Source organism: Quercus robur, chromosome 11, assembly GCF_932294415.1.
Source record: "Quercus robur chromosome 11, dhQueRobu3.1, whole genome shotgun sequence".
NCBI lineage: Eukaryota > Viridiplantae > Streptophyta > Magnoliopsida > Fagales > Fagaceae > Quercus > Quercus robur.
Window position 1 is genome coordinate 39889847 of NC_065544.1, and position 25254 is coordinate 39915100.

Genomic DNA, 25254 nt, shown 5'->3' on the forward strand with positions numbered 1-25254 from the left:
TAATATATTTTTAAATGTTGTGAAAATATATTAAGATCATGTTAACGGAAACTTTAGGGTAATTATTAATAAACCATAATAAAAAAATTTTAACGCCACTTTTATGAAAAATATAAAAAGATATCAACAACATTTATTATTTTATTATTGCCCTAATAAAATGTTTCTAAAGATAGTTCCTAAACATTTCCCAATATATTAAACAACAATTCATCTACACCACAGATGCCATGATGAAATCTCAAAATCAAAGGTTAATAACTCTGATTGTATGATACTGAGATGAATTAAAGTTTGTAATCCAATTGGTTTGACACACCTAAAGATGTCATAATCTATTAGTAGTCTTTTGTTTTGTAAAAGTCCTAACTTTTATAAAAGCTTACTGGCTATTGCACGATAGGACTTGTGCTGTATGAAAGGGGTGATTACAGAATACTCCCGGAATACTATAAATGCATACTCCTCATTTTCACATAATTGTGGGTCCCACTAATTAAATTTATGATGAGATCCATAATTCATGTGAAATGAATGAGTATTTATGGTACTTCCAGAGTATTTAATAATTTTCCATATGAAAGAGGAAATAGAGTTGGGAACAAGAATAACTATTAATCAACGATAAGACCGCCGCGCACCCTTAGTGCGGTGGTCACTCCACAAGTGTAAATGCTTGTGGGGTGTTGGGGGCAAGAGACAGGGTTCAAGTCTCCAAGGGGAGTTTCACACACATATACACTTAGATTAGGCTAGAGTAGAAATTCTATCTTGTATAAAAGAAAAAAATAAAAAAAAAATTAATCAACGACAATAACAAATAAGTAGTAAAATTGTTTATATAATTTTTTTTTTTTTAATTTTAACTCATGCGAAGCTCCATATAGTTAGCAAATATTAAATATTTTCACTTATTTCTAAAAATATAATAGAAAAAAAAAATTCACTTTATTCAATGCTACAATTAATTAAAAATGAATTAAATAAATCTTCACTTTATTCCTAGATCTGTCCCTTAAAGCATTGGTACCCGCACTGCCATATGGTATATATTGGTATATTTTTGTATCAAAGCATAAAAACGTCCCATTACCTGGTCTTACGATTTTAAAAAATTTACAATTTTACAACAATATCATCCTAAATTTATGATAATACCATAACAACGTTCTAAACCTAAATAATATTTTTTTATTCCCTACCTAAACATATTTGCCTCTCTCTCTCTCTCTCTCTCTCTCTCTCTCTCTCTCTCTCTCTCTCTCTCTCTCTCTCTCTCTCTCTCTCTCTCTCTCAATGGTGGGCATATTCTGGCATGGGTCTTACATGGGTCTAGCGGCATGGATCTGGTGGCACGGTGGGTGTGATGGTTTCGATGGCATGGTCCTCTGATGGAAGCACTCAACCTTGCCTCTGATGATGGGCTGCTCAACCTCGTCGATGATGGGTTGCTCAACCTTGCCGATTATTGGGTTGTGATTTTTTTGGTGTGGGTTTGGTGGTGGGTTATGGTGTGTAGGTGGTTTGAGGGGCTATAGGTTACTTGGATTTGTGTTTTATGGTGCGGTAGTGGAGGCATTGATCTAGTGGTAGTGGTGGTTGGATGTGGCAACGAGGCATGGATGGGTTGCTAGGTTTTTTCAGAAATCTATTTCCTATCTACCACCCACTACAAAAAAAACTGGGTTGTAGCTGCTAAAAACGCAAGCATAGGTCCTAAAAACTCGGCTATAGGTTAGCTATAGTCGCATTTTTTGAAAACATAGCTAGAAAAAATGTGGCTATAGAGCATGTTTTTAGTAGTGACCATAAATCATCCTTTTCCAGCGGTGATGGGCATATATGGTGGTACCCAATTTAAATATCTTATTCAACCCCTTTTTTATAGTGCTAAGTACAAAAAGTGAAATTTTAGGAGGAAAAAACCATGGTTTTAAAAATCAAACCAAATTGGTCGGTTCTATTAGAAATCAGACCTTAATCCAGTCTGGTTATTATTAAAAACACACCAAAAAAAAAAAAAGCGAAACCGCATAACTGGAAAACAATGCGCTTAAACCAGTTTTAAGCTTTTCTTCATAAATACTTTAGCTGTTGTGTTTTTTAAATAAAAAAAAAAATTAAAAAGAGAGATCTTGAAAATGTTCTTAAGCATGAAATGGTGAAGCCTGAGACACCCACAATGACCCAAAAACATCAGAGTTACTATATCTGTTTTGAGGAAGAACCAAAGAAGCCCAAAGATAAGCAAATTTATAATGATATGATCTGTCTGCTTCAGCTAAGACCTTTTATTTTTGTTGCTCTTGCCTCTTGCACATGCACATACTGACGAGAGAGAGAGAGAGAGAGAGAGACATGAAAATTTAGCAAAAAGTGAGATGGGAAAATTATATGTACATTGTTGAATCAAACATATGCATGTATGGATTTCAAAATGTGTGGTAGTTAGGATTAACGAGTAGGATATGTGGTGGGAAAAAAAGACACAGAAAGAGTGATAGAGCTAAAACTAGAAACTACTTGTAGTATTGTACCATAAGTCCTAACTCAAAAACAGAAAAAGGAACTACTTGTCGTTGTAGTACAGCTAGTAGTGGGCTCAGGGGCGGGCTTTTAATCACCTATAGACCTCAGCTTGACAGACCTGAAATGTGAGCCCAACCCTACCAAATTCATGAGGATTGAACCCAAAAATAAAAAGGGCCGACTGGTGAAATTGTGGCATATCGTAAGAGTATTCACATAAACTCGTGTAGAACTTTCAGTTTATTTTTATAGACAATTTTTTTTTCTTTTTTACATAATTATTTTTTAAAAACATTTATATCAAATTATTTATTTTACACTATAATTTATTAAAATATTATTTCCTTGCCAAATTTTTACTATTCTCTATGTATATGAGTAAAGAAACATATTTGTATGTGAATAGTTACTGTATAACTCATCTTATTTTACACAAGTTTACATAAATTGATGTGAACTAAGAGAACCTGATTAGTTTCCCTCCCCACTAATTATAAGGGGAAAAAGTGTTTCAAGAGCTTTAAACTTTTTTTGGCAAAAATTGCCAAACGATAGGAATTTCTCTTAAGTTATTTCAAGGGCCCTTTAAGCTGAAAAAAACTTTAAGATTAAAGTTAAATTTTGAAACGGCCGCGGTTAGGAAAAACTGTAAGACTTTAAAACTTATAATTTCAAAACTTTTGAAAAAAACTATTCACTGTAATATGTTATACACTTAAAAGAGTCTGAATTTAGTAAAGATGGAGTATAAAATTTATGTTTTACACCATTTAATAAGAAATTATCATATCAGTTTTTACTTAAAACTCAATTTATTTTATCATCTAATAATATCTCAATAAACTCTTAATTGGATTAAATTTTCAAATGAGTATTAGAATTGATTGGATGTGGTTGTATTTATTCTTTAACAGGTGATAAGATGATATGGTATGTTGGGATTAAAAAGGGTAAAATTTGAGTTTTACATCACATTTTTATAGTATATTTTTTTCTTTTTTTTTGGTTACCACATCTTTATAGTATTTAATATACTTAAAAAAAATAAAAATAAAAACCTTTTCATTTAAAATTCTAATTTCTACAACAATACGAAATGAGCGCATAGTATACAGTAAAAGCTTGAAATGAATTAGCGATATAGTATTAGTTTGGTGGCTTTGGTCTATCTAAATCCAAAATTTAAACCCAAAATATGGGTCATAACTCATTGAATTTAAAATACTCTTACGAACTGGGAGTCTTATAAATAAAAAACATAGTTAAATTCTATTTGCAAAAATAATTTGCATCAAATCTCCCCCCTATTTCTGTTGTAAAAAAAAAAAAAAAAAAAAAAAAATTTACTCCAAAAGGAACGAATTATTTTCCAAAAGTTGAAGCAAAGAGCCCTAATCTTCGAGGCCCAAATATATTTGTAATAAATTTTTTTTTTTTTTTTGAAAGAGAGTTTCACAACTTACGGCATCCAATTAAAACATCAATCGGTTTTTGATGTAGCCAGAAAATGAACTCACAATAATAAAGTTGTTGATGTTGGTTTCTTTTTTTAATTTTATTTTATGAATCACTAATAAGGTTGTTGAATTTTTTTTTTTTTTTTAAAGAAATTGGTTGTTGAAAGTTGAATTAAACACGAAAGAATGAATCCATTTTTCATGATAATTTTACTGAACAAATTATAATATTGCATGCGCTATAAAACCATCATCACCATCACCACGTCACCCCCATTTTTGATAACCAGTTCTTTAAGACTTTAGTTCTCAGTTCGATCTCACCCACGTTTCTCAGTGCATTTCCGTTAAAGCCGCAATCCTTCCCTAAATTTGCATTTAGCATTGACTTTTCCTTGGTCAAATTTCTTACCTTAGAAAGATTAATTCATAATGGAAAAACGTTTGTAGCATTTCTGGGTTGCCACTTTTTTTGTTGAAAGAAGAATTTCCTTCCACTTTCACCAACCCAATATTGCAGATTTGCAGCTCTTACGATATTTCTTTATTGGGTAGTTGAGTGCTTTAATAATATTTTTTAATTCTATAGTAAAGAAGGATCTATTTGGACCTAAAAAATGTTTAATTTAAGAATAAGGATCACGATCATTCATATAAAGTTATTTTCATATTGAACTTCTTTTTATTATAAAAGAAATTAACCACGTTATCAATCCACTAATAATATCACTAAAATAATGGTTGAATAAGAAATATGAGATTCAATTCCCGCCTACAAAAACAAAAACAAAAATCAATTGGTGTTTTGGTCTGATGATAAATAGAAAAAATCACAACTGCAGACGTCATAGATTAAAATTCTATTAAAAAAAATCAAAAGAAAATCCCACAAACCACCTTGACCCTATTCCCAAAAGGAGGCAAAGAATACCAAAGGTCTTTCTAACCAAACTTCATATTTAGAATCATTCAAAAATATTCCCTAATTAGGAGAAATTATTAGGTTGAATTCCACCTAAAGACCTAATAATTCCTTATAAAAAGTTATTTTCACCTTAACCTACTTTTTATTATAAAAGAAATTATGTTATGTTATAAATCCACTAATAATATCACTAAAATAATGGTTCAAATCAAAAGAAAATCTTGCAAGCTAGGTTGACCCCATTTCCAAAAGGAGGTAAAGAATCCCAAAGGTCTTCCTCAACCAAACTTCATATCTAGAATCATTCAAAATTATTCTCTAAATAGGAGAAATTATTAGGTCGAACTTCATCCTGAAGATCTAATAATTTCTCATAAAAGAGCTTAGCTCTATGTTTAGAATATTTAACCTACCCAATCTTGAAAAATGTCAATTTGGCCATTTTGCACAGTCCCTTTCTCACTACTCTCCCTTCCTTCTTTGGGGTAAGTGCTCACTACCTTCCTCTCTAGTCTTCCTTCTATGGCTATAAATTCCAATGAACTCATCATCTTGTCAATGCCAACATCTATTTTTACACCATCTCCTTTATAGTATCACCCAATAATTTCACCCCTTGAGTTGCAGCTAGCACTCTAGTAGAAGATATGGGTGGTTCCACTTTTTCATTGAGCCTCATCTTGATGCTAACTGCGTCCATGTTGGCTGTTAGTATGGCCAACAAAGATTGGCATTTTGGCTTTAACTATACCAATTGGCCTTTCAAAGGAGGCCCTCCCCAAAGCCAAAATGATATACCAGGACCCAGAAAGATCGTTGTAGGTGGCTCAGAGAACTGGCAATTAAACTTTAACTACACCGATTGGGCTCTTAAAAATGGCCCCTTTTACCTAAATGATACTCTAGGTGAGTTGCCATTCCTTGTTTATTACTATTGTTTGTCAAAGTGCCAAATAGGTTTTATCATCAACTTAGGTTCTTTTAACAAGTGTCCTAAAGACATCAATTAAGAAATACTAATAAATATTCATGTATGAGTTGTGAGTTTTTCAGAAAGAAAAATACTCGTGTTAATAACGTGTTGGTTTACATGAACAAGTTCACTATGATTGTTTGTACTTTTCCTAATAGTAGGTGTGTAAAATTTAACTTTTCTAGATAAAGGGAAGAAAAAAAAAGGGCTAGGTGCAAAACACATCCCTAAAGTTTGGAGGGTTTTGAATTTTATACCCTAAAATTTCAGAATTTAGATTTTACCCTCTAAATTTATTTTCTGTTTGTATTAGCAATCTTTCTGTCTATATTCCATTAAATACCACATAAGCTTGTTTTATGTGTTTAATTATTTCAATAAAATTACTTTACATCATTTTTATAATGTCATGTCATTTTCATTATGCCACATGGCATTATTTTATTATACAAACAAACACAAGTGGCAAATGGAAATATGGACACATGGATTGTTGATGCAAACAGAATATAATTTCAGAGGGTAAAATTCAAATTCTGAAACTTTATAGTATAAAATTTAAAACCCTCCAAACTTCAAGAATGTGTTTTGCACCTTAGACTTTTTTATTTTTTATTTTTTATTTATATTTATTTAGAAAAGTTAAATTTTACCCATCCTAAAACTTTAAGGGGTAAAATTCAAATGTGGTGGCTCCCCATATCATATGCTATAACTTCTGTTTTTTTTATATGATGCAATGTGGTTGTTGCAGTGTTCAAGTATGATCCACCAACAAACGACTCCACAATTCCTCACAGTGTATACTTGCTACCAAACCTCTGGAGCTTCTTAACGTGCGATTTAAGAAGGGCAACAATGGTGGCCAATACAACACAAGGAGGGGGCGAGGGATTTGAATTTGTGCTGAAAAAGTGGCAACCCCACTATTTTGCTTGTGGTGAGCGTAATGGCTATCATTGCAAGGCTGGGCAGATGAAATTCTTTGTCATGCCACTGTTTCGCCAATGGCATTGATGACGAAGGAGCTAAGGATGTTTTATTGCTACGTGCTACCTACTACCTAGCTAGGGTTTTTTCCCCCATATTTACTTTCTAAAGTTGTTGCGAGCAAGATTTGTTTTTAGATTATTTCCTTAAGATAAGCAATGAGTGCTAAATAAATCTATGAGATGAGAGTGAATGAGTGTACTTCTATATGGTGATAGTCTGATAGTCTTGCATTGATGCGATGCTTTGATGTAATATTGACTTCATATAGAAAAGCTTTTGAATTTTATGCAATTGGAAAGACTGATCATGTTTGGAGATTAAATTCAATAAAAATTCAGCGTAAATGCTTTATTTATGCTCTACAATAAAATTGTGCCACATAAGAATATATATATATATATATATATATATTTCAAATAAAAGAATAGAGACTAATGCATGTACGAGCACATGAGTTTCTAAATTTTTTTTTTTTTTGAGTAGTAGTTTCTAAAAATTTATTCAATCAATATAATTTGAATAATTGAATATTAAAAACAAGACAATTACTGTAACATTTTCTAAAGACTTAACTGAAGAAACACCAGAGGAAGAAAGCTATCAAATTAAGATGTTGATGGAAACAGCTGGAAGAAAGGGCCGCTGAAAAAGCTGCCATCGACTGAGAACCTTCCATGCCGATTTGATTCATAGTCAAGAATAGAGATGACATCAATGCCACCAGTGGCCTAACCGAGTTAAGCAGGCCACAACATGGGCAATCACTTGCTTAGTATGAGTGTCATATGCAGTGGCGGAGCCACGTTGAGACAAGGAAGGCCTTGGCCCCCCCTAAATTTTTTATTGCCTTAATAAATTGAAAAATTATATATAAGTTGTTTGAGAAAAAAAAAAAAAAAAAATTGGTTTCATTACCCAATTAAAACTCACTTGTCTCTCACGTATCTTAAGATTCATTAAGAAAAACCCAAAAAAAAGATTTTTAAAAAATCCACTCCATTCCTTAGCCCATTAGCTCCTGAGGGTGTCAATTCGAGTTAGCGTGTCGGGTTCGTGTCGTGTCGAGGTAGGGGTATTCGACTAAATGGCTCAACCCTAACCCGACCCATTTAATAATCGTGTCATGATCCTTCAACCCTAACCCGACCTGTTAATAAAGCGGGTTGACCTGACCCAACCCATTTGACACGCTTAATAAACAAGTGGTATTGGGTTGACATGAATGTAACACAACTTATTTCAACCTGCATGATATTAAATATAACATCCATCTAGAAATAATTTTTTTTACATCCCAAAAAGTAGTGCATACACTTCAAGTCTTCAACCCACATTCAAAATAATATAGTTCAACAAAAATATAACATTCATCTAGAAATAAGTTTTTTACACTCCATAGAAGTGCATACACTTCAACCCAAATTCAAAATAACAAAGTTTAATAAAAATAAAATAACATAGCTCAACAAAAATATAATATCCTTGGAACTCGCCGAATGCTAAGTATCAATATTGAAAGAATTTGAGCAAACAGCAGACTAATCCAGACTATGACCACAATTACCATCCATAGATTCTTTGTTAATGTCCAAATTCATAACATCTTCCACAAGCTCATCCAATTTCATTTGTGCAAGTTCTATGCCAAAAAAAAAAAAAAATTAGTAGTTCTAGGGTCTGTAAAGTTTCAATTTCCAATTATATCCCTTGTAAATTTTTATAATTACTCACTTTTCTTTTTAAATTTAAAATATATGTTGGATATAAAAGGTATTTGACAAATCTAAAATAAAATAAATATTAATTTGTTATACGAGTTAAACGAGTTGTGTTAAATGAGTCATTTTGGGTTGACACAAATAAATTGGCGTGTCAAACGTGTCTATTGCGGGTTACACGGGTTGACCCGCTTATGACACTTTTCTTATCGTGTCGCTTTCGGGTCAACCCGTTTATGACCCAAACCCATTAAAGCCCAACCCTAACCCGAAAAAACCCGTGTTGGGTTCGTGTCGTGTTCGCAGGTTGGGTCGAACATTGACACCTCTAAGCTCCTCCAAGTACCAAAAATAAAAATCTTTGACATATATAGGTTATTTACTTAAAATAAATATGAATAAACAAAAATTCCTTACTGCTGTCGCCACTGCTGTCTCAGCACTGCAACGAACTCAACAGTTTTCTTTGGTTCTTGTCATCTGCTACGCCCTAGCCTCCAGACTAGCTAGTGGCCAGTAGACCAGTGGTAATGTTGTATATTTCTGTTTCTTTGTGTTCAGTTTTATCTTTTGCCGAGATCTCTATCTGTTTGGATGAAAAATACTAAAAAGTATATCTTTTAATAAAAGAAGTGTTTATTTAGCTTGTAGATGACACCATACACATACAGTACCAGTTTAGTGGCTTGTTGCTGGCACCTTTTCCTACTATTTTTATATTATATTTTACTTTTCAACAGAGGTTACTAACTTATCTGTTTACTTATTTTACCATACTTATTTTACCATATTAATGTTATTGCTATTTGTTATACATTTGTTTATATATTTATGTTTGATCCTCTATAAATAATATTGTTTGTAGAATGTGTAATACATTTGTTTATATATTTATGTTTGATCCTCTATAAATAATATTGTTTGTAGAATGTGTAGTTATTGTGGATACACGACTCACACCAATCGGTATTTGTCTGCTTTGGGAAGCCAGTCCCTCACGATTTTGTCACGAAGGGGTGGGAGCTAAGGATTTTTGCCATGAAGTGATTGACACCTAGGCTCACCCCAGTCCCACATCGCCTAAGTAACCCTCCCACTCATGGTCGCTCCAGAAGTTTATAAACCATGAGTGGGAGGGTTGTTTAGGCGATGTGGGACTGGGGTGAGCCTAGGTGTCAATCACTTCATGGCAAAAATCCTTAGCTCCCACCCCTTCGTGACAAAACCGTGAGGGACTGGCTCCCCAAAGCGGACAAATACCGATTGGTGTGAGTCGTATACCCACAGTTATAGTTATAGACCATTAAAGCATTAATATAAAAACAAATTTACATAGGTTGTTTCTTTTATTTTTTGAGCATAAATAATATTTTACATTTTTTAAGTGAAAAAAGTGACTATATAATTAGTATTTAAAATTTAATATTCAGGTTTTAATATATATATATATATATATATATACAGGTAATTTAATGAGAAACCAATCTACATTTGATACATATTTTAAGAGAAAAAATGTTTAAGATTTGGAGAATACTACACAATTCTCTATCTAGAATTAGAATACTGATGTTGAACCCCTATTCTAACTCAAAGATATGAAAATTAAGGAATATTTCTTTCTTTGAATGTGATATTGGAATGAGTATTTGAGTGATTGTTTAATGGTATATACAAAAATAAAATAAATAAAGATTAAAAAAATTAGTTCAAGATCAATCATAAATAATTTTAGTACCATGAACAATCCTATGACACAACCTTAGTGAGTTAAAGTTTACTTATATAATTTTTTTTTTCTTTTTACTTAAGAATATGGTTATATTTAACTTGGCCCTCCTAGGAAAAATTTCTGGCTCCACTACTGGTCATATGTTATATATATATATATATATATATATATGTATGTATGTATGTATTAGACCTTGTTAATTATGGTTGTTATTAAGTTGATTATATCGGTTGGAGTAGGTAGAGTTGGTTTCAACTCTGTTAAAAGTGGTTAAATAGGTTCAATTGGTGTAATTCTCACGACTTTTGCTATGATTCAATTGGTTTTATTTATGTATAGAATGTGATAGAAAATTGTAAATTTATAATAAAATGAGGGGAATAAGAAAAATAAAAAATAAAAGAAGATAAAGGAATGAGGAAAAGTGATATTAAGGTAGATAATAGTAGGGAGATGAGAGGGTAAAAGGGAGGGGAAAAGTTTGAGAAAGTATAACAATAAGTTGGTAAATTAAAATGAACAAAAAATTTAAAAATGAGAGAAAACGTTGAAAATGAGTAGATGATATGGCTGCTGATATAACTCAACAAGAGCGTGTATATATATATACATAAAATATTAAACCGTAATATGCACAATTATTATCTATTTCAATATATTATAACTCTAAACTAAAATTTCTTTAGAACCAATACACCTTGGAAAGCTGCCAGGAACCAATCATTCTCAACCTAACTTCAAGTCTCTCGTGCAAGCCAATCTTGATCAAGTGATTTCATCAACACAAGTGGCAAAGCAATCATGAATTCATGATTTTCAAACACATCAAGTTTAACAAAGGCTCATTTGTTCATTTGCCCAAGCCACCACAATCTGCACTTCAATGGAATCTTTGGATTTTTTAAAACATCGAACACACACCCATGTGGATCATTGGCTCAATGCTTTCTGGGTTGCGTCCCAATAGCCCAATTGTTTGGGCTACGTTCACTTGGCCATCTATTTTGCCTTCTTTTATCAATTTCAACGAGGGTTTGACCCAACCTTCCTCCATGTTAAGCTTCCCAAGACAATCTAATCTTTCAGGCTGAAAAACTTGTTCAATGAACCGTACATGTAGCATATTTTTTGGCCGTCCCAAATAAAGGCGGCAACTCCAGCAGCTTCGTGACTTCGTCGACATTTTTCAAACGATTGCAGATTTTAGTTTTTTTTTATTAAATATTTGGGTGAGTGAGTTTTTAATGGGATTATAAGTACGTGTGTTGGTGCTTACTCTTTTATTTGAAAAAAGTTGATGTGTCCTGTCTTATTGGAGAGGTAAAAAGTTACTCTTAAGTTTGCAAATTATGGAAGAAAAAAGTATACATGCATACATACATAAATACATTTATAAACAGCGGGGTAACTCTTGATTTTCTCATTAATATCTTCAACTTGAGTTAAATCACTCCTCACCCTTCTCACAGGGCATCATTTCCTCTATCGAACATTAAAAATGTGTTCAGTCATCTTGTGTGGCTTATTGAAAATTCCATCAAACATTTTATCCCCCAGCATAAGCGGTTCTCCCACTATTTGGTAGGAGGCCATCCTTAGCCATCTCAGTGAGTACATTAAATACTGCATCCATGTTCCCTTCTTTATGATTAATTTCAACAAGTACTTTTGCAAGTTCAGCATCAGTGAGCCTACAACTTTTCAATATGTTCCTTATGACCTGACTCAACTCCTCATTCATACCTTCCTTGAAAAGTGCTTTAAACAGAGCAATAACAGTCACAGTATGAGGAACAAAACCAGAATTCAACATTTCCTTGTACAGATTATACGCCCTCTGAACATTTCCACCTCTACAATGCCCATGTATAATAACATTATAAACTGCTTCATCAGGCCTGTGTTTCCTCTGAAGCATTGACTGAAAAACTTGATCTGCTTCATCCATCAAACCCTTCATACAAAATCCTTTTACAAGAGCTACCACGCTCTTAAATTCATTATCACTACAGTTTTCTATTAGAGTATTGTATGTGACATCATTTGGGACAGACTCCTCATAGAACAACTTGAGAAGAAGCCTTTTTGCTTCCCTTGTCCGAGCCTGCTTGTTAAGTCCATTAATAAGCACACTGTAGGTAACAGCATCAGGTAGAAAGCCCTTTTGTACCATCTCATCATGCAACTGAAGTGCCTTATTTAAGTCCCCTTCTACACAATAGGCATTTATCAAAGTTGTGTAAGTAAATTCATCAGGGCGCAGGCCCACGTTCAGCATCTCTTGGTAGAGATCACAAGCTTCAATTAGTCTTCTTTGCAGGCAGAGACCATGAATAAGTGTTGAGAAGGTAACAGCATCAGGCAAAACACCTTTCTCAACCATCGCCAGCTTCATTTGAAATGCCTTCTCTACTTCCCCATTTCGACAAAACCCAGAAATAATAGTACTATAACTCACCACATCTGGAGCCAAACCTTTCTCCATCATATCTCGTATAACTCCTATGGCCTCTTCGACCCTCCCCAAAATGCAGTGTCCATTAATAAGAGCATTGTAAGTCACAATTGAAGGTGAGAATCCTCTCTGAGTCATTTCATTTAGAAGCCGGTAGGCTTCATTCAAGATTCCCTCTTGGCAGAACCCATCAATCAACGTTGTATAAGTCCTCCCATTTGGTACAAGTCCTCTAACACGCATCTGATCAAAGAACTCCATTGCACGGTTTAAATTCTTAGCCTTGCACATACTATTAATCAACGCAGTATATGTAACAACATTTGGTGACAATCCATTACTCATCATTTCCGAATGTAAAACAAGTGCTTGGTGAAAATTTCCTTCCTTACAATATCCATTGACAAGTGTATTGTAGGTCACCTCATCAGGAACATAACCCTTTTTATTCATCTCCTCAAGAACCTGACTCGTCTCCTTCATCCTCCCCTCGCGACACAACCCATTGATCATCACATTATACGAAATCAAATTCGGCTCCAAACCCTTCAATGCCATCGACCTCAACAACCCAAACGCCTCATCAACCCTCCCCAACTTACAATACGCATCAATCAACGTATTATGGGTAACCACATTCGGCAAACACCCTCTCTTCTCCATTTCACCGAAAAACCTCAAACCCATTTCCAAATTCCCCGCCACACAAAAACCCCGAATCAAAATATTAAAAGTATACACATTCGGCGAAACCCCACTCTCAGTCATTTCATCAAACACCTGCTGTGCAAACTTAACCGACCCTTTCGACCTTATAACCGCATCAAGAATCGCATTATAGGACAACACACCAGGCATAAAACCCTGAGATTTCGCTAAATTAACAATGTTCAAAGCCTTATCAATGAAACTCAAGTGGGAATAAGACTTTACCACCAAGTCAAAAACCGCAGAGCTTGATTTGCAAGAATGGTACGAGTCCTTGAGGCATTGAAAGACCAAACTGCCCTTGTGGTCATCGTGTGAGGTACTGAGTGCCACGTCCTCGGCAAGAGACTGGGCAGACTTGTAGAGCTTGAAGCGAGTGAGAATGTGGAGAGTGAGGCACTTGCATTGAAAGGTGAAGAATTTGTGGGGTTTGGCCCAGGTGAGGAATTTTAGGGTTAGGGTTTGATCGAACTGGGACTTGAGGAGTAAATAGGAAGCAGCTTCAGGGGTAAAATTGGAAGAGAGACTTTGGAGGTCGTGGTGAGGGTGGCGTCTGAGGTACACGATTGCTTTGTCGGCGAGGAGTGTGTCGGAGGAGGAACAGAGGGAAGAGAGTGAACGGTGAATCGGAGGTTTTAGGAAGGGCATTTCGGGAATTGGAGAAGTTAGCTAAGGTTTATCAGACATACATACACTCACTGACATGAACATGCAAAGCAAAGCCTCAGCTGCTCAAGGACGACAATTTTTTTTTTTTTTTTTTTTTTTTTTTTTGGTTTTACCTTCTCTTTTTAGGTAAGAACATTTGGTTTCTTTTTCAAATACTCAAAATGGAATAAAATTAGTAAATAGAAAATAACAATACCAATTATTACACACATAATGTAAAATCATATGTCTCCGATTTTCCTATTGAAAATTATACTTGTTTTTTAAAATAATTAAAAAAATTCGATAATTGGGAGATGAGAATCTAGACCTTAAACATCTCTGTTGAACTACTCTTTACAAAATTATAGTAGTACATGTTTAGAAATGATGTAAGTGGGCAAGAGCTCAGCCTATGTTAGACCCAAGCCCAGAGCTTAATAAGAGCCCAACCCATACCGGGCCCAAGCTCGAGGCCATTAAAGTCAGGTTTGACCCAAGTTTAATGAGCTGAGCTGAAACATAGATCCACATGTCCCTAGCAAAATAAGCCCGAAACAAGGCCCACTATCCTCGAAGAGAGACAGTAATGCCTTGGGAAAATCCAATTGCCGAACACAAGATTCAGCGTCAGGTACAAGTTACTAAAAAATCATTTCAATAGCATAATTGTGGACTTGATCACTGATGCATGATTAGACACGCTAAAACAGTAGTCCAGACTCAAGAAACCACCCAAGCCCCATAAGTGGAGGGACCCACGTAAGTGCCAAAGATTCTCTAATCATGACAAACCCACTAATTGCAAGCCTATAAAAACGAACCAAGGGAGAGGAGCAAGAGGTTGGAACTCAATTCAAGGGAGAGAAACACGAGAGTAAAGAGTAAGGTGAGAACACAATCTTAGGGGTAAGGAAGTCCAGCTCGGACTTCAAAAAAGGTAACTCGGCTATCTAATAGTCTCCTTGACTAGCTAGGTTTCTAGGTAGGTCATTACCAAAATACCATCTAAACACCATCAATTACCAAATTTACTATTGAAATTTCTCATTGTAGGCTAAACCCAATTTAGAATACAAATTAAATGGAGATTTAGGCTCAACTAGCTTAAGGTTGTTGGGAAATGACCACCACAAAAGGGATTTTTAAAAATAGAGTAATGCTACGTTTATAATATTTTTACAAAAAATCATAAGTGGTAAGCTAAAATTCAATCTCCATCCAACAACAAATTGTTGTCTATACAAAATTTGCTTCCGTTGTTTCTTCTACTACATAAGCTGCATTAAAAAATAATAATAATAAAAAAAATAGAGTGAATCAACCTAGTGAATGATTTGGTTGCAGGTAGTCTCGATGCCCTCTATTTGGTTCTAAAGTCGAAATTCCTAACTCTTTGTTTACAATATACTGACATGCACATTTGCCATCAACTGTGCAAATGGTGTGCATACTTACAATGACGAGACAGATGTCCTATTATGTTCTAAATTCTCTTTGTTTTCTGCCTAAGAAAGTTATACATCAAATTTCCAATGAAACTTAAATCGACAATTATGTTCTAAATTTTCTGTTTCTGCCTATAGAAGTGATACATCAAATTTTCAATGAAACTTATACCAACAATTTTTAACTTCGTAGATGGCTAAATTGTTGGAAAGTTGTGAGAAATGTAGCAAGCTGTTACGGACATGTTGAAGTCATGACTTTTTATGTAAGTGCCTTAATAAGTAGTAAGATGAGAGGGTCTTGCCGTACAGTCAAATTTAGGACAAACTGTGATTTCAAAATTGTGTGGATTTGATTTGATTGGAATGTGATACCAATTATATGGAAAAGGTTTTATATATTTTGCACTCAATAAAACGTGGAGTATTCTGTTTGGAAGGTAAATCACGTAGCAAGACTGAGATTTGACAAATGGAGCATGTACAAATCATCAATGTGAAATTATAAGACCATATTGTAGCCTCTTTTATAGGCAAACTAACTACAACTTTACACCGGAATACCAATATTAACTCTCATGGCTTTAGAATTAACAAATAACAGCACCTGCAGTTTCTACACAGGTTGACTCCTCTCAAAGAATTGGCATGAGTGAACGCCCATAGTCTGAGTGGATGAGGGTTGTCTAGAATCACACTTTGACAGAAATCTTGACCTTCGAGAATCAATCAATAGTTGTGGTAAGTGTTGATTTTCATGCATTTGTTTGATAGAAAAGCATAGAGAAAAACGGTCCTTCCTAAGAGCTTATGTGGTATGAATTCACTGTGTCTTTGTCAGGATTCGGCTAGATACACCATGTAATAATTTCACAAAGCCGAGAAAGCTTAACTTCCCATCAGTGTGCCTTATCCAATCATTAAGAACAGCATGAACTGGAATAGAGGGGCCAAGGCCAAGCTCCTGAAACAATGGTCATAGTAACATGGTTACATCCAAAATTTTGAGCTTAAAGTTTTTCAGTCATAGCGAACAATAAGAAAGTAAGCAAATCATTGTTCAATACTCTTGATGGGCTGTCAATCTTTTTGTAATTAACCATTGTAGCAATATGAGGTTAGTTGTCTCCAACAATGGATATGTACACTGGCAATTTTAGAAAATGTGGATGGATCATCTATGCAAAATTTTAAATATGTAGCATTTGAATTTAAAGGTTTAATAAACTTCAGTTCAAACTTTTAAGCATTCTGAATAATCTTTGTTAATTAACTTTCATTTAATTCTTAACTGCAGAAATTTCAACTTACTGATGCAAGTTCCTCAATGACAATAGCCCCGTTCCCATAACTAACATTGCCACAAGACATTATATACCGAAGAAAATTTCAACTTACTGATGCAAGTTCTTCAATGACAATAGCCCTGTTCCCATCCTTCTCAAAAAGTTCATATGCACAGCGGGCATGTTGTTCCCAGCGATCAAGTGCCTCCAGCTGATGCACACTTAATGTAGCTGCACAAAATTCTTCAAAATCCATTCTTCTGTATTGAAGTGCATTAAGCTGTCATGGCATGGCAATTAGGAACTCATATAAGCTACCTATAACCATATAAATTCATAGAGACACAAACAAGTAGCAACTGATTATTACCGATGAAAGAAAATCAGGGATGTGAGACTCCTTCATTGCATCTGTTGCATTTTTCATCAAGGCCTGTCCAGAAGAACTGAATGAGAAACACTTCAAGTATCTGGTTATGCAATCTCATAGAGAGAGAGAGAGAGAGACTGACCATTCTAATATTCTCTAAGGTTATGGTGTTATTTTTGTTTGGCTCCAATTGAGCAAACTGCTCCTTCAGATAAAAAAGTTCATCTACAGTCAACGTTTTAGACAGCGCCTGCCAGAGGACACAGATAACATGTTAAATAGTTTGTTAATATATACGCAAGAAAAATTCAACAAATTAAATATGAAACACGCTCTAAGGTATTGAGAAAGGGCATGGTCTCAGAACTCTAGAAAACCATAAAGAGTTGCACTAAGTTTGCAAATTATGGAAGAAAAAAGAATACATGCAGACATACATAAATACATTTATAAACAGAGAGGTAACTCTTGATTTTCTCATTAATCTCTTCACTTTGGTAGTGGTAGTGGTCCAGAGCAAACCCTTTAACATAATTCTTTGTGAAATTCAAGTAAAAAGGAGATAGCATCTTTCCTCAGTCAAAATGGAAATATTCAATATTTTAACCAAATTCATCATTACGTGATAAGTTGTGACTCTTTGAGAGGGAAAAGTATCTTATAAGATGGTTTCATGAGATACCCTCTCCTTCAAGAGATGAAGATAAGATTAAAAAGAGGTTAAGCTAGATTAGAACGCTCCGCAAACAGTGGTCAATAACATCAAAACCAAAAATATCATAAAAGTTGTCAAATTTTTTTTTTTTGGGGGTCAAATTTAATATTTAAAGCAGAAATGTAAAACCTTGTTAATTGAACATTTACAAAACACAATATAAAGGTTTTCCATAGATTTTCTGACAAGTGACAAGAGGACCAATAATTAAGCACTTCCTTCATATATTGAAGTAGAAGTAGAGGAAACCAAAATTTTAGATTATAGACTTGTAGGACTTGTAGAAATAATAACTCCACTGATTAATAAGGAGAAACGACTGCTCGATCAACTTATTCAAAAGGCCAGAAATTTAAGGATGAAGTACTTTCATTACCATATGGGAATGACCTCAAGAAAGTAATATTTTAGTTTTTCCATCAGCAGAAACATATACACACCCTTAAAGCAGCCTTACGCAGCGATGATGATCGCATATAAGTCCTCATGAGTCTAAATGTTAAAATATCGAGAGGTACTTTTACATCATTATAATTTCGGATCCAAGGATGACCTGCACCCAAAGATAGATAAGAAAAGAAATAGAGAAAAATTAAGGTCTGGAGGATGATATTAGAAAGTTAAAAATTAATAATCTTAAAAGATAAGACCAAAGGAAAAACAAAACAAAATAAACGAATCTTAAAGGAAATGACAACTCACTTAGTGCCTGAGCAGCTGACATTCGTTTCCGTGGGTCCTTATTTAGTAGACGCTTGACAAAGTCCTTTGCTTCTGAAGATAAAGAAGGCCAAGGTGCTTCATCAAAACTAGGATCAGCTTTCAAGACCGCCCGAAAAATTCCAGATTCAGTCCTAGCCCAAAACGGGCGACTACCACATAGTAGAATATAAGCTATTACTCCTACACTCCATACATCAGCCTCTGTACTATAAGACCTATGTAGAACTTCAGGGGCAACGTAATATGCACTTCCCACGATGTCATTAAGCCTATCATCTGTAACCCACCATAAGCATTAAAACTGCATCCAAATTCTCAAGGCAGGACATACTGATAGCAATTATGGACTCGTATGGATCTGGTTTAAGAGGACAAACCTGGCTTGACAAAATCCGATAAGCCAAAGTCTATGGCTTTCAACTTGGAGTTCTCATCCTTAGAAGTATACAAGAAGTTCTGATCCAGGAAAAAGCTATGTTTAGATTACAACATAGACTACAAAAAATTACCTAAATTTATTACCCCAGATCTACTTACCAATTATCTACCATTTAAAAATAAAAAATATTTTGTAATTCATGTTATATGGCCAGGCACATTTCATCACATCCTTTTTCAGCAGCAAAATAATGCAAATCAGATAAAAATGGAGATTAAACACATGCATGGTTTTTTGTTTTTATTTTCAATTTATAACTAAATGAAATTTCAGGAAGAAAGAAAAAAACAAATATACAAACAAGCATATAAGAGCAAGTTAAAACAGACCAGCAAGACCATCAGGCTGGCAAAATTTAAGATGATAACTGACTCAACTGCAAAAATGACATAAAACGGCACTTGGAGCAATGAAGGAGAAATTAAAAACTCCACCAGAAGTTCTTTATAGCCTTGATAATAAGCATACGGACAAATCTCCAAGCTGTCTGTGACTGCAAATTAGCAGAAGAAATTGTACATTTTTGGATGGTTTGAAATGCTACACAAACCCAACTTTTTGCATAAAATATAATTTGAATCTGACAAGGACATCATTTTCTTTTCCATTCTTCCTCATTTGTCACAGTACAAGCTAGTCATGATACTAATTTAAAATTTAACTACTTGTTTCCCTTTCCTACAATACCCAAAAAAATTTCATAAGTAAAAAAAAAAAAAAAAATGCAGTCTCAATTATAGATCTCAGATAAACATGTTGGAGTTAAAATTCTACCAATTTTCTGCGGTCTCAATGCCAACTTCTATTACATTAGAGAAAACAAACATGCAGCAAAATCTGCCAAAATGGTTCGCCATTCAAGTAAAACAGGTTTTTTATTTTTTATTTTTTAAGTTTGACAGGCAAGCAGACAGACGTTTCCTCTAGAAGATCCAAATTTTTTAAAAGATTTTCGATAGAATTTGATTGCAATGGTAATACAGAATCATGAGGCCTACCAACTAGTTAATAGACCACGCTATTGGATGATGTTTAACATCAGCCAACATGACATCAGGCAATTACTTTGAAGAAAAGTTGCAGAATAAGTAGCACAATTTGAGTGGTCAAACTCATTTAAGGGATTTTTGACAGTCAAAAACCCAGACAGCTTGAACATAACTTACCAGTCTCTTTGTTTGGGAATGGCAAAAATGCAGTATGAAATTTAGTCTTTTGGGAAAAAAGGTGTTGCAGTTATAACCAATCCTAACTTAGCTATTCTCAAACCAAATGGTACAATGATTGAGAGTGGAATCACCAGGTCCACCACAAGAAATATTCAAACAACCCAACAAGCCAATTTTAAGTCTAGGAAACTCTCAAATCAGTAACTCCATCAACACATGCAATTCCTACACTTAGCTATTATTAAGAAACTCAACCTTCTAGTGGACATATCATGATATAATTGCATGAAAAGGAAAACATGATAAGCATTTCACCTCTGGTTTAAGATCTCGATGCACCACGCCCTGAAGATGACAAAATGCAACCACATTCAGTATCTGTACCATGACAGCCTTTGCATCATCTTCTGAGAATTTCCCGCCCCTACAAAAGTTTTTTTTTAAATTAAAAAAAAGAGCAAGGGAACATCTATATGGCAACAATAATGCACATCTGAAAGCCCCAAAGAAAAAATCTATGAAAAATAAATAAATAAATAACTACCTTGAAAGTATTTTGTCTAGAAGCTCCCCTCCTTCACATAACCTGAAATGTTCACAATAATAAATAAATTCCATAAGGTCAGAGCTGAGCTACATATAGTGAGCAATCATTAAAGAGATTTCATGTTAAAATTTTATATTTAGCCAATCAAACCTACAGAGACTGTATGCTTGCATTTAATAGAGGCACAAGAATATTGGAAAATAGATAACGTTATTAATAGCTTGCATGAACCATCCAGGAAATATGAATTCATTATTCACATCAATCAGTTGTTGTTAAATGTGCAGCAGAAAAGCAAGATCCAATGATAGAAAGCAGTGTGTGTTCCAAGCTTACTCCATTACTATGTAGACGTTTTCATGGTCTTCAAAAGCATCATAGAATTTTACTAGATTGTAATGTCCTGTCAAGGCTCGCAATATTTTCACCTCCCTTCTCACATCCTCAATTGCAATCGCTGTTGTCATCTGGCAACAAAGATGAGAACACCATGAGAAAAAAATAATGAACAATCCATAAAGAAGCAATGTAAAATTTGGTAATTATATTGAATATCCAGTTATCCACAGGCTTCAAAATTTCCAAAGATTTAGTAATATATAAAATTTTAAAAGATAAATAAACAAAATCTAAACAAAATGTTTGCAACCTAGCCAAGATGTAAAGGAACAGAGCAAGCCAAGAGGATAAAAGCGATCCTTTACTTATCCACAATCTTTTAAAAAAGGAAAAAGTTAATAGCCAATCCTACAAGATACATAATAACATAGCAATACATGGCTTCCACTTCCTTCTCTAATACTTCAAATGCATCACACCTATCCCTTTTTAATCTTTTCAAGAAGCAGGACCTTAAAAGTCATTTATAATTTAGTACTCCATCAGATGCTACTAGATTTCAACTTGGACTTCATTTTCAGCCAACAAGATCATGCACCACTTCTTTTGCTCTCATTTTATATAGTTCAGCACTCTTAAATTGAGGTACTAGCAATACCAATAAATTCAGCCTAGCTTCAACCTAGTTTCAACTTGAACCCACAACCTCACCTTCAACCTAGCTTATACGAGGGCAGGAGGTGCCGATTGAGCTAGAGCTCATTGGCACATTTCATGAGAAGAGTTAAACTGTGTGTTCAATGGGAGAGCCAGAAGGATTGCATCAAAGTCCAACCCTGTCATCTTAACCACAATGACTTGACTCTCTACTACCAGAGAAAATACCCAATTCCTGGCTGAGCTCCTTATTAATTAGCTACATTTATACCAGCCGGAAGTTTCTTTACTAGCTCTATTTACACCACTAATCTTGTATATAAGCTACATTTATCTAATGCAACTTCATAATACCTTCGGTCTGCTAATTAAAATAAACTTTCAACTGCCATCTCTGACTCAACTTATAGCTTATAACAGACCCTTCCCACCCCCCCGGGGCGGGGAAAAAGGTCAATTCAATCATCTATTTGCATTATTATGTAGCATTGAAATTGCACGTTTAAACTTTTCTCTGTTTAAAATCCATTATCATTGCCGTGTTCCAGTGTTATGCTCTTTGGCTGGTCTGGTTTTCCTGGAAACAAGAGCTATTTCAATGCCTAGCAGAAAGTCCTGCATTCTATCTGCTGCACATTTGGGATAGAAATATGAGAACTTTATATGATGTAGAAAGTGAAGCTGTTAGGTTGAAGTTGATCTTTCTCCGATACTATTTGTTGCAGGCATTTGGATAGATAATCATTTGTAAAATTTCCATATTTCCTTGTACTGAAATTGTGATTACTGTCACTTGTACGCATTAAGTTTGCATGGGTGGTTTTTAACTTTTTCACATTCAGTATTATAATCAATCAAAAAGTAGAAAATTATAATGTATAACATATAATTAGTTAAGTCATTGTGCTCAAATAATAGTATTTCTACTTATTTGTAAACACCTCGTGTGCTTCATACCAATCAGATCACACACAATTTAGAGTTTATACAATGTTTCTCACTTTCTCTCTTTTTTGATGAGGTTCAAGGCACCACAGTGGGGCCCATTTGCTAGCGGAATATTATGAGCCTAATTCAGTGTGAACCAAACATGAGCTTTGGTCTGTTTATGGTTGCTGTAAGCATGGGCTGGTGGTGGGCATTAGTTGATTGATTTTATACATAATTTAGCTTAATTGTAGGCCCTTCCTAAGACACCATTTAAGGACTATGACCCTTTTCAATGATTACGTCCACCAGCAACCATTGGACTGCCTGCCATTCTGATCCTTAGTAGGAAAGGTCACATCTTAGGCGACAGACGTAGACAAATGCTACACAAGGAGGTCACTTAAAAATATACATTAATAGATAAATAAACTATAGTTTTATTCCTGTTTATCCTGTATGCAATTTGCATTTGCTACCAAACATAAAGTTTGGTCATTCAAAAAGAGTACTTTTCATGACGAAATGTAGTCCAGAAATAAAATATTCCAATATCCCAATCAAGGCCGCTAAGCATAGTAACAAACCACTCAAGGGTGGTGTGGTGGGCCAATTGATCAATTTCTATCATTGACCAAAAAGAGAACCAATAAACAAACAAGATGGTCACTTTATGCGTCTCATACTCAAAGTTCAAATTGAATGGAGTCCTACACAAACACAAGTATAATCATACCTAATATTCTTTATCTAGAAACCATTTTTTCCCCCAAAAAGGTAAATTCTTTGAAAATAACGCGGGTTCCCCTAACATCAGCCTCAATCCTCATACCACATTCAAACCACAAAAGTCCTAAGACAATTGGAATTAACACACGCACTCCCAAAAATATATATATAAAAATAGAGAAAAAAATTTATAAAAAAAAAAAAAAAAAAAAAAAAAACCAATAACACGCAAGAAACAAGAACATTTCAGTCACCAAGAAAGACAAGCAAAAGAGGAAAAAAAAAAAAAAAAAAAAAACACCAAAGAACCCAACTTTTTTTTTTTTTGATAAGTACCAAAGAACCCAACTTGCAAGCAATCCAATAAGCTTTTAACTTTAGTGGTTTCTAGTTAGCTCTAAAGTATTCTGAGTTCAAATCCAACTAATGGGTTCGATCCTATCTATCAAAAAATAAACTGTGGACAGCTCACAGACCTCTTGATTTTTTCAAAATGTCCACCGTTCGAATCCGACAAAGGGATTTGAAGTCGTGGGTTTAAATGGAGAGTTTTAACTTAAAAATAAAATAAAATGATAATGAGAGTTAAACCTTGGATTTAGGAATGACTTTGACAGCAACTTGCTGACCCTTGTGCTCACCCTTCTTGAAAGTAGCCGAGCAAGTATACCCAAAATGCCCTCGTCCCACTTCTACTCCAACTTCCAATCTAGACGTGAACTCTTTCGAAAACCCAAACCTTTTATCCAACACCACCTCTTCCTCTTCCTCATCTTCCGGAATCGCCGCCGACGACGACTTCACCGCCTTCTTCCCTTGTCTCCTCAACAGCACCGCCCTTATGTGTTTCGCCGGAGACGGCGGCGGAAACGGCCGCTTGAAGAAACGTAAGGGCGTGGAGGTGGCGCTGTTGGGCTTAGTATGGGCCGGGGACTTTTTGAAGTAGTGGGCCGGGCTTGGGCTCGGGCTGAAGAAGGGAAAGAAGGGAGATTTCTTGGCTCCGGCGTCGGAGATGACGGCGTCGTTGTGGGGCGGCGGCGGTGGTGGGGATTTTGGGAGATGGGCAGGGGTGGCTTGGTCATTTGGGTCGTCTCTGGAAGCGTAGGGGTTGGGTTTTTGTGGCTTGGAAGTGCAAGCACCCATGGTTGTGTGTGTAGAGAAGAGGAGATGGCGGTGTGGGTTGAAATGGGTTGATTGGTTATGGCATTGTGATTGGGAGAAGAAGAGATGAGAGAAGAAAAGGAGTGATGTTGGTGGTGGTGGTGGTAGTGGTGGTAGAAGAGAAGCAGTAGTAGAAGTGTTCTCTTTTGGGCATAAGAGAGTGTGAGATTTGGTTAAAAGAGTTAGAGTATAGCTTGGAAGATGATGAATGTGATGTGAGCTGGACAAGTCTCACTGGCCACGTGTCTTTCATGTGAGTCTCCTCTTTAGTTTTTTGAGTTGGAGGAGGTGTATTAAACTATTAATTATTATTTTTTATAGTTTATTTTTTAATAATTAAGAAAATAGTAATTATGAATGATAAATAAAGGAAGGCGATAAATAGGATTTAAGAATATGCAAGTAGTTTCATATGCACTCGTCTCATGTGTTTTATATGAGACCAACTTGTCGATCTCATGCTTTTATGATGGGACCTACATATCAGCTTCACATAAGGCGTTTAATACTTTCTCCTCTTTGTGATGCCTAAACTTGGGTTCCAATTCAACTAATTTTCACTTTGTTAGCAATCAAACAAAACCTAACAATGATCACCAATTACAC

General features: G+C 34.8%; 3 protein-coding genes across 5 annotated transcripts; 1 reads left to right on the forward strand and 2 right to left on the reverse strand.

Annotated features, from left to right (window-relative positions):
- Window positions 1-5531: 5531 nt before the first annotated feature.
- On the forward strand, window positions 5532-7057 carry LOC126706273 (blue copper protein 1a-like). The gene is made up of 2 exons (XM_050405667.1): window positions 5532-5817; window positions 6639-7057. The coding sequence occupies exons 1-2, from the start codon at window positions 5559-5561 to the stop codon at window positions 6899-6901; spliced, it is 522 nt and encodes a 173-aa protein (XP_050261624.1). The 5' UTR covers window positions 5532-5558; the 3' UTR covers window positions 6902-7057.
- A 4671-nt stretch (window positions 7058-11728) lies between these two features.
- Window positions 11729-14378, reverse strand: LOC126706525 (pentatricopeptide repeat-containing protein At5g39710). The gene has a single exon (XM_050406047.1). It carries the CDS (start codon window positions 14136-14138, stop codon window positions 11874-11876), a length of 2265 nt encoding a protein of 754 aa, XP_050262004.1. The 5' UTR covers window positions 14139-14378; the 3' UTR covers window positions 11729-11873.
- Window positions 14379-16050: 1672 nt separating this feature from the next.
- LOC126705553 (CDPK-related kinase 5-like) lies at window positions 16051-24848 on the reverse strand. Of its 3 annotated transcripts, none has more exons than XM_050404606.1 (11): window positions 24079-24841; window positions 21172-21302; window positions 20833-20874; window positions 20604-20712; window positions 19058-19136; window positions 18660-18956; window positions 18398-18510; window positions 17385-17492; window positions 17243-17305; window positions 16985-17152; window positions 16051-16550 (listed from the first exon to the last, which is right to left on the reverse strand). In XM_050404606.1, the coding sequence occupies exons 1-11, from the start codon at window positions 24628-24630 to the stop codon at window positions 16410-16412; spliced, it is 1803 nt and encodes a 600-aa protein (XP_050260563.1). In that variant the 5' UTR covers window positions 24631-24841; the 3' UTR covers window positions 16051-16409. The 3 variants fall into 3 exon arrangements, 1 of the variants encoding a protein (XP_050260563.1); XR_007648312.1 differs by having other exon boundaries at window positions 16335-16550; window positions 16985-17132; window positions 24079-24848; XR_007648311.1 differs by having other exon boundaries at window positions 16335-16550; window positions 16898-17152; window positions 24079-24847.
- Between the last annotated feature and the right edge of the window lie 406 nt (window positions 24849-25254).

Excerpts from the sequence above, each read along its gene's own strand:
- LOC126706273 (XM_050405667.1), top strand. The coding sequence starts at position 5,559 with ATGGGTGGTTCCACTTTTTCATTGAGCCTCATCTTGATGCTAACTGCG. Across the intron at positions 5,818-6,638 it reads TTACCTAAATGATACTCTAG|TGTTCAAGTATGATCCACCA; the intron begins GTGAGTTGCCAT and ends TGGTTGTTGCAG.
- LOC126706525 (XM_050406047.1), bottom strand. The coding sequence starts at position 14,138 with ATGCCCTTCCTAAAACCTCCGATTCACCGTTCACTCTCTTCCCTCTGT.
- LOC126705553 (XM_050404606.1), bottom strand. The coding sequence starts at position 24,630 with ATGGGTGCTTGCACTTCCAAGCCACAAAAACCCAACCCCTACGCTTCC. Across the intron at positions 19,137-20,603 it reads ATCGAGATCTTAAACCAGAG|AACTTCTTGTATACTTCTAA; the intron begins GTGAAATGCTTA and ends TTCCTGGATCAG. Across the intron at positions 17,306-17,384 it reads CCTTAGAGAATATTAGAATG|GCCTTGATGAAAAATGCAAC; the intron begins GTCAGTCTCTCT and ends TCTTCTGGACAG.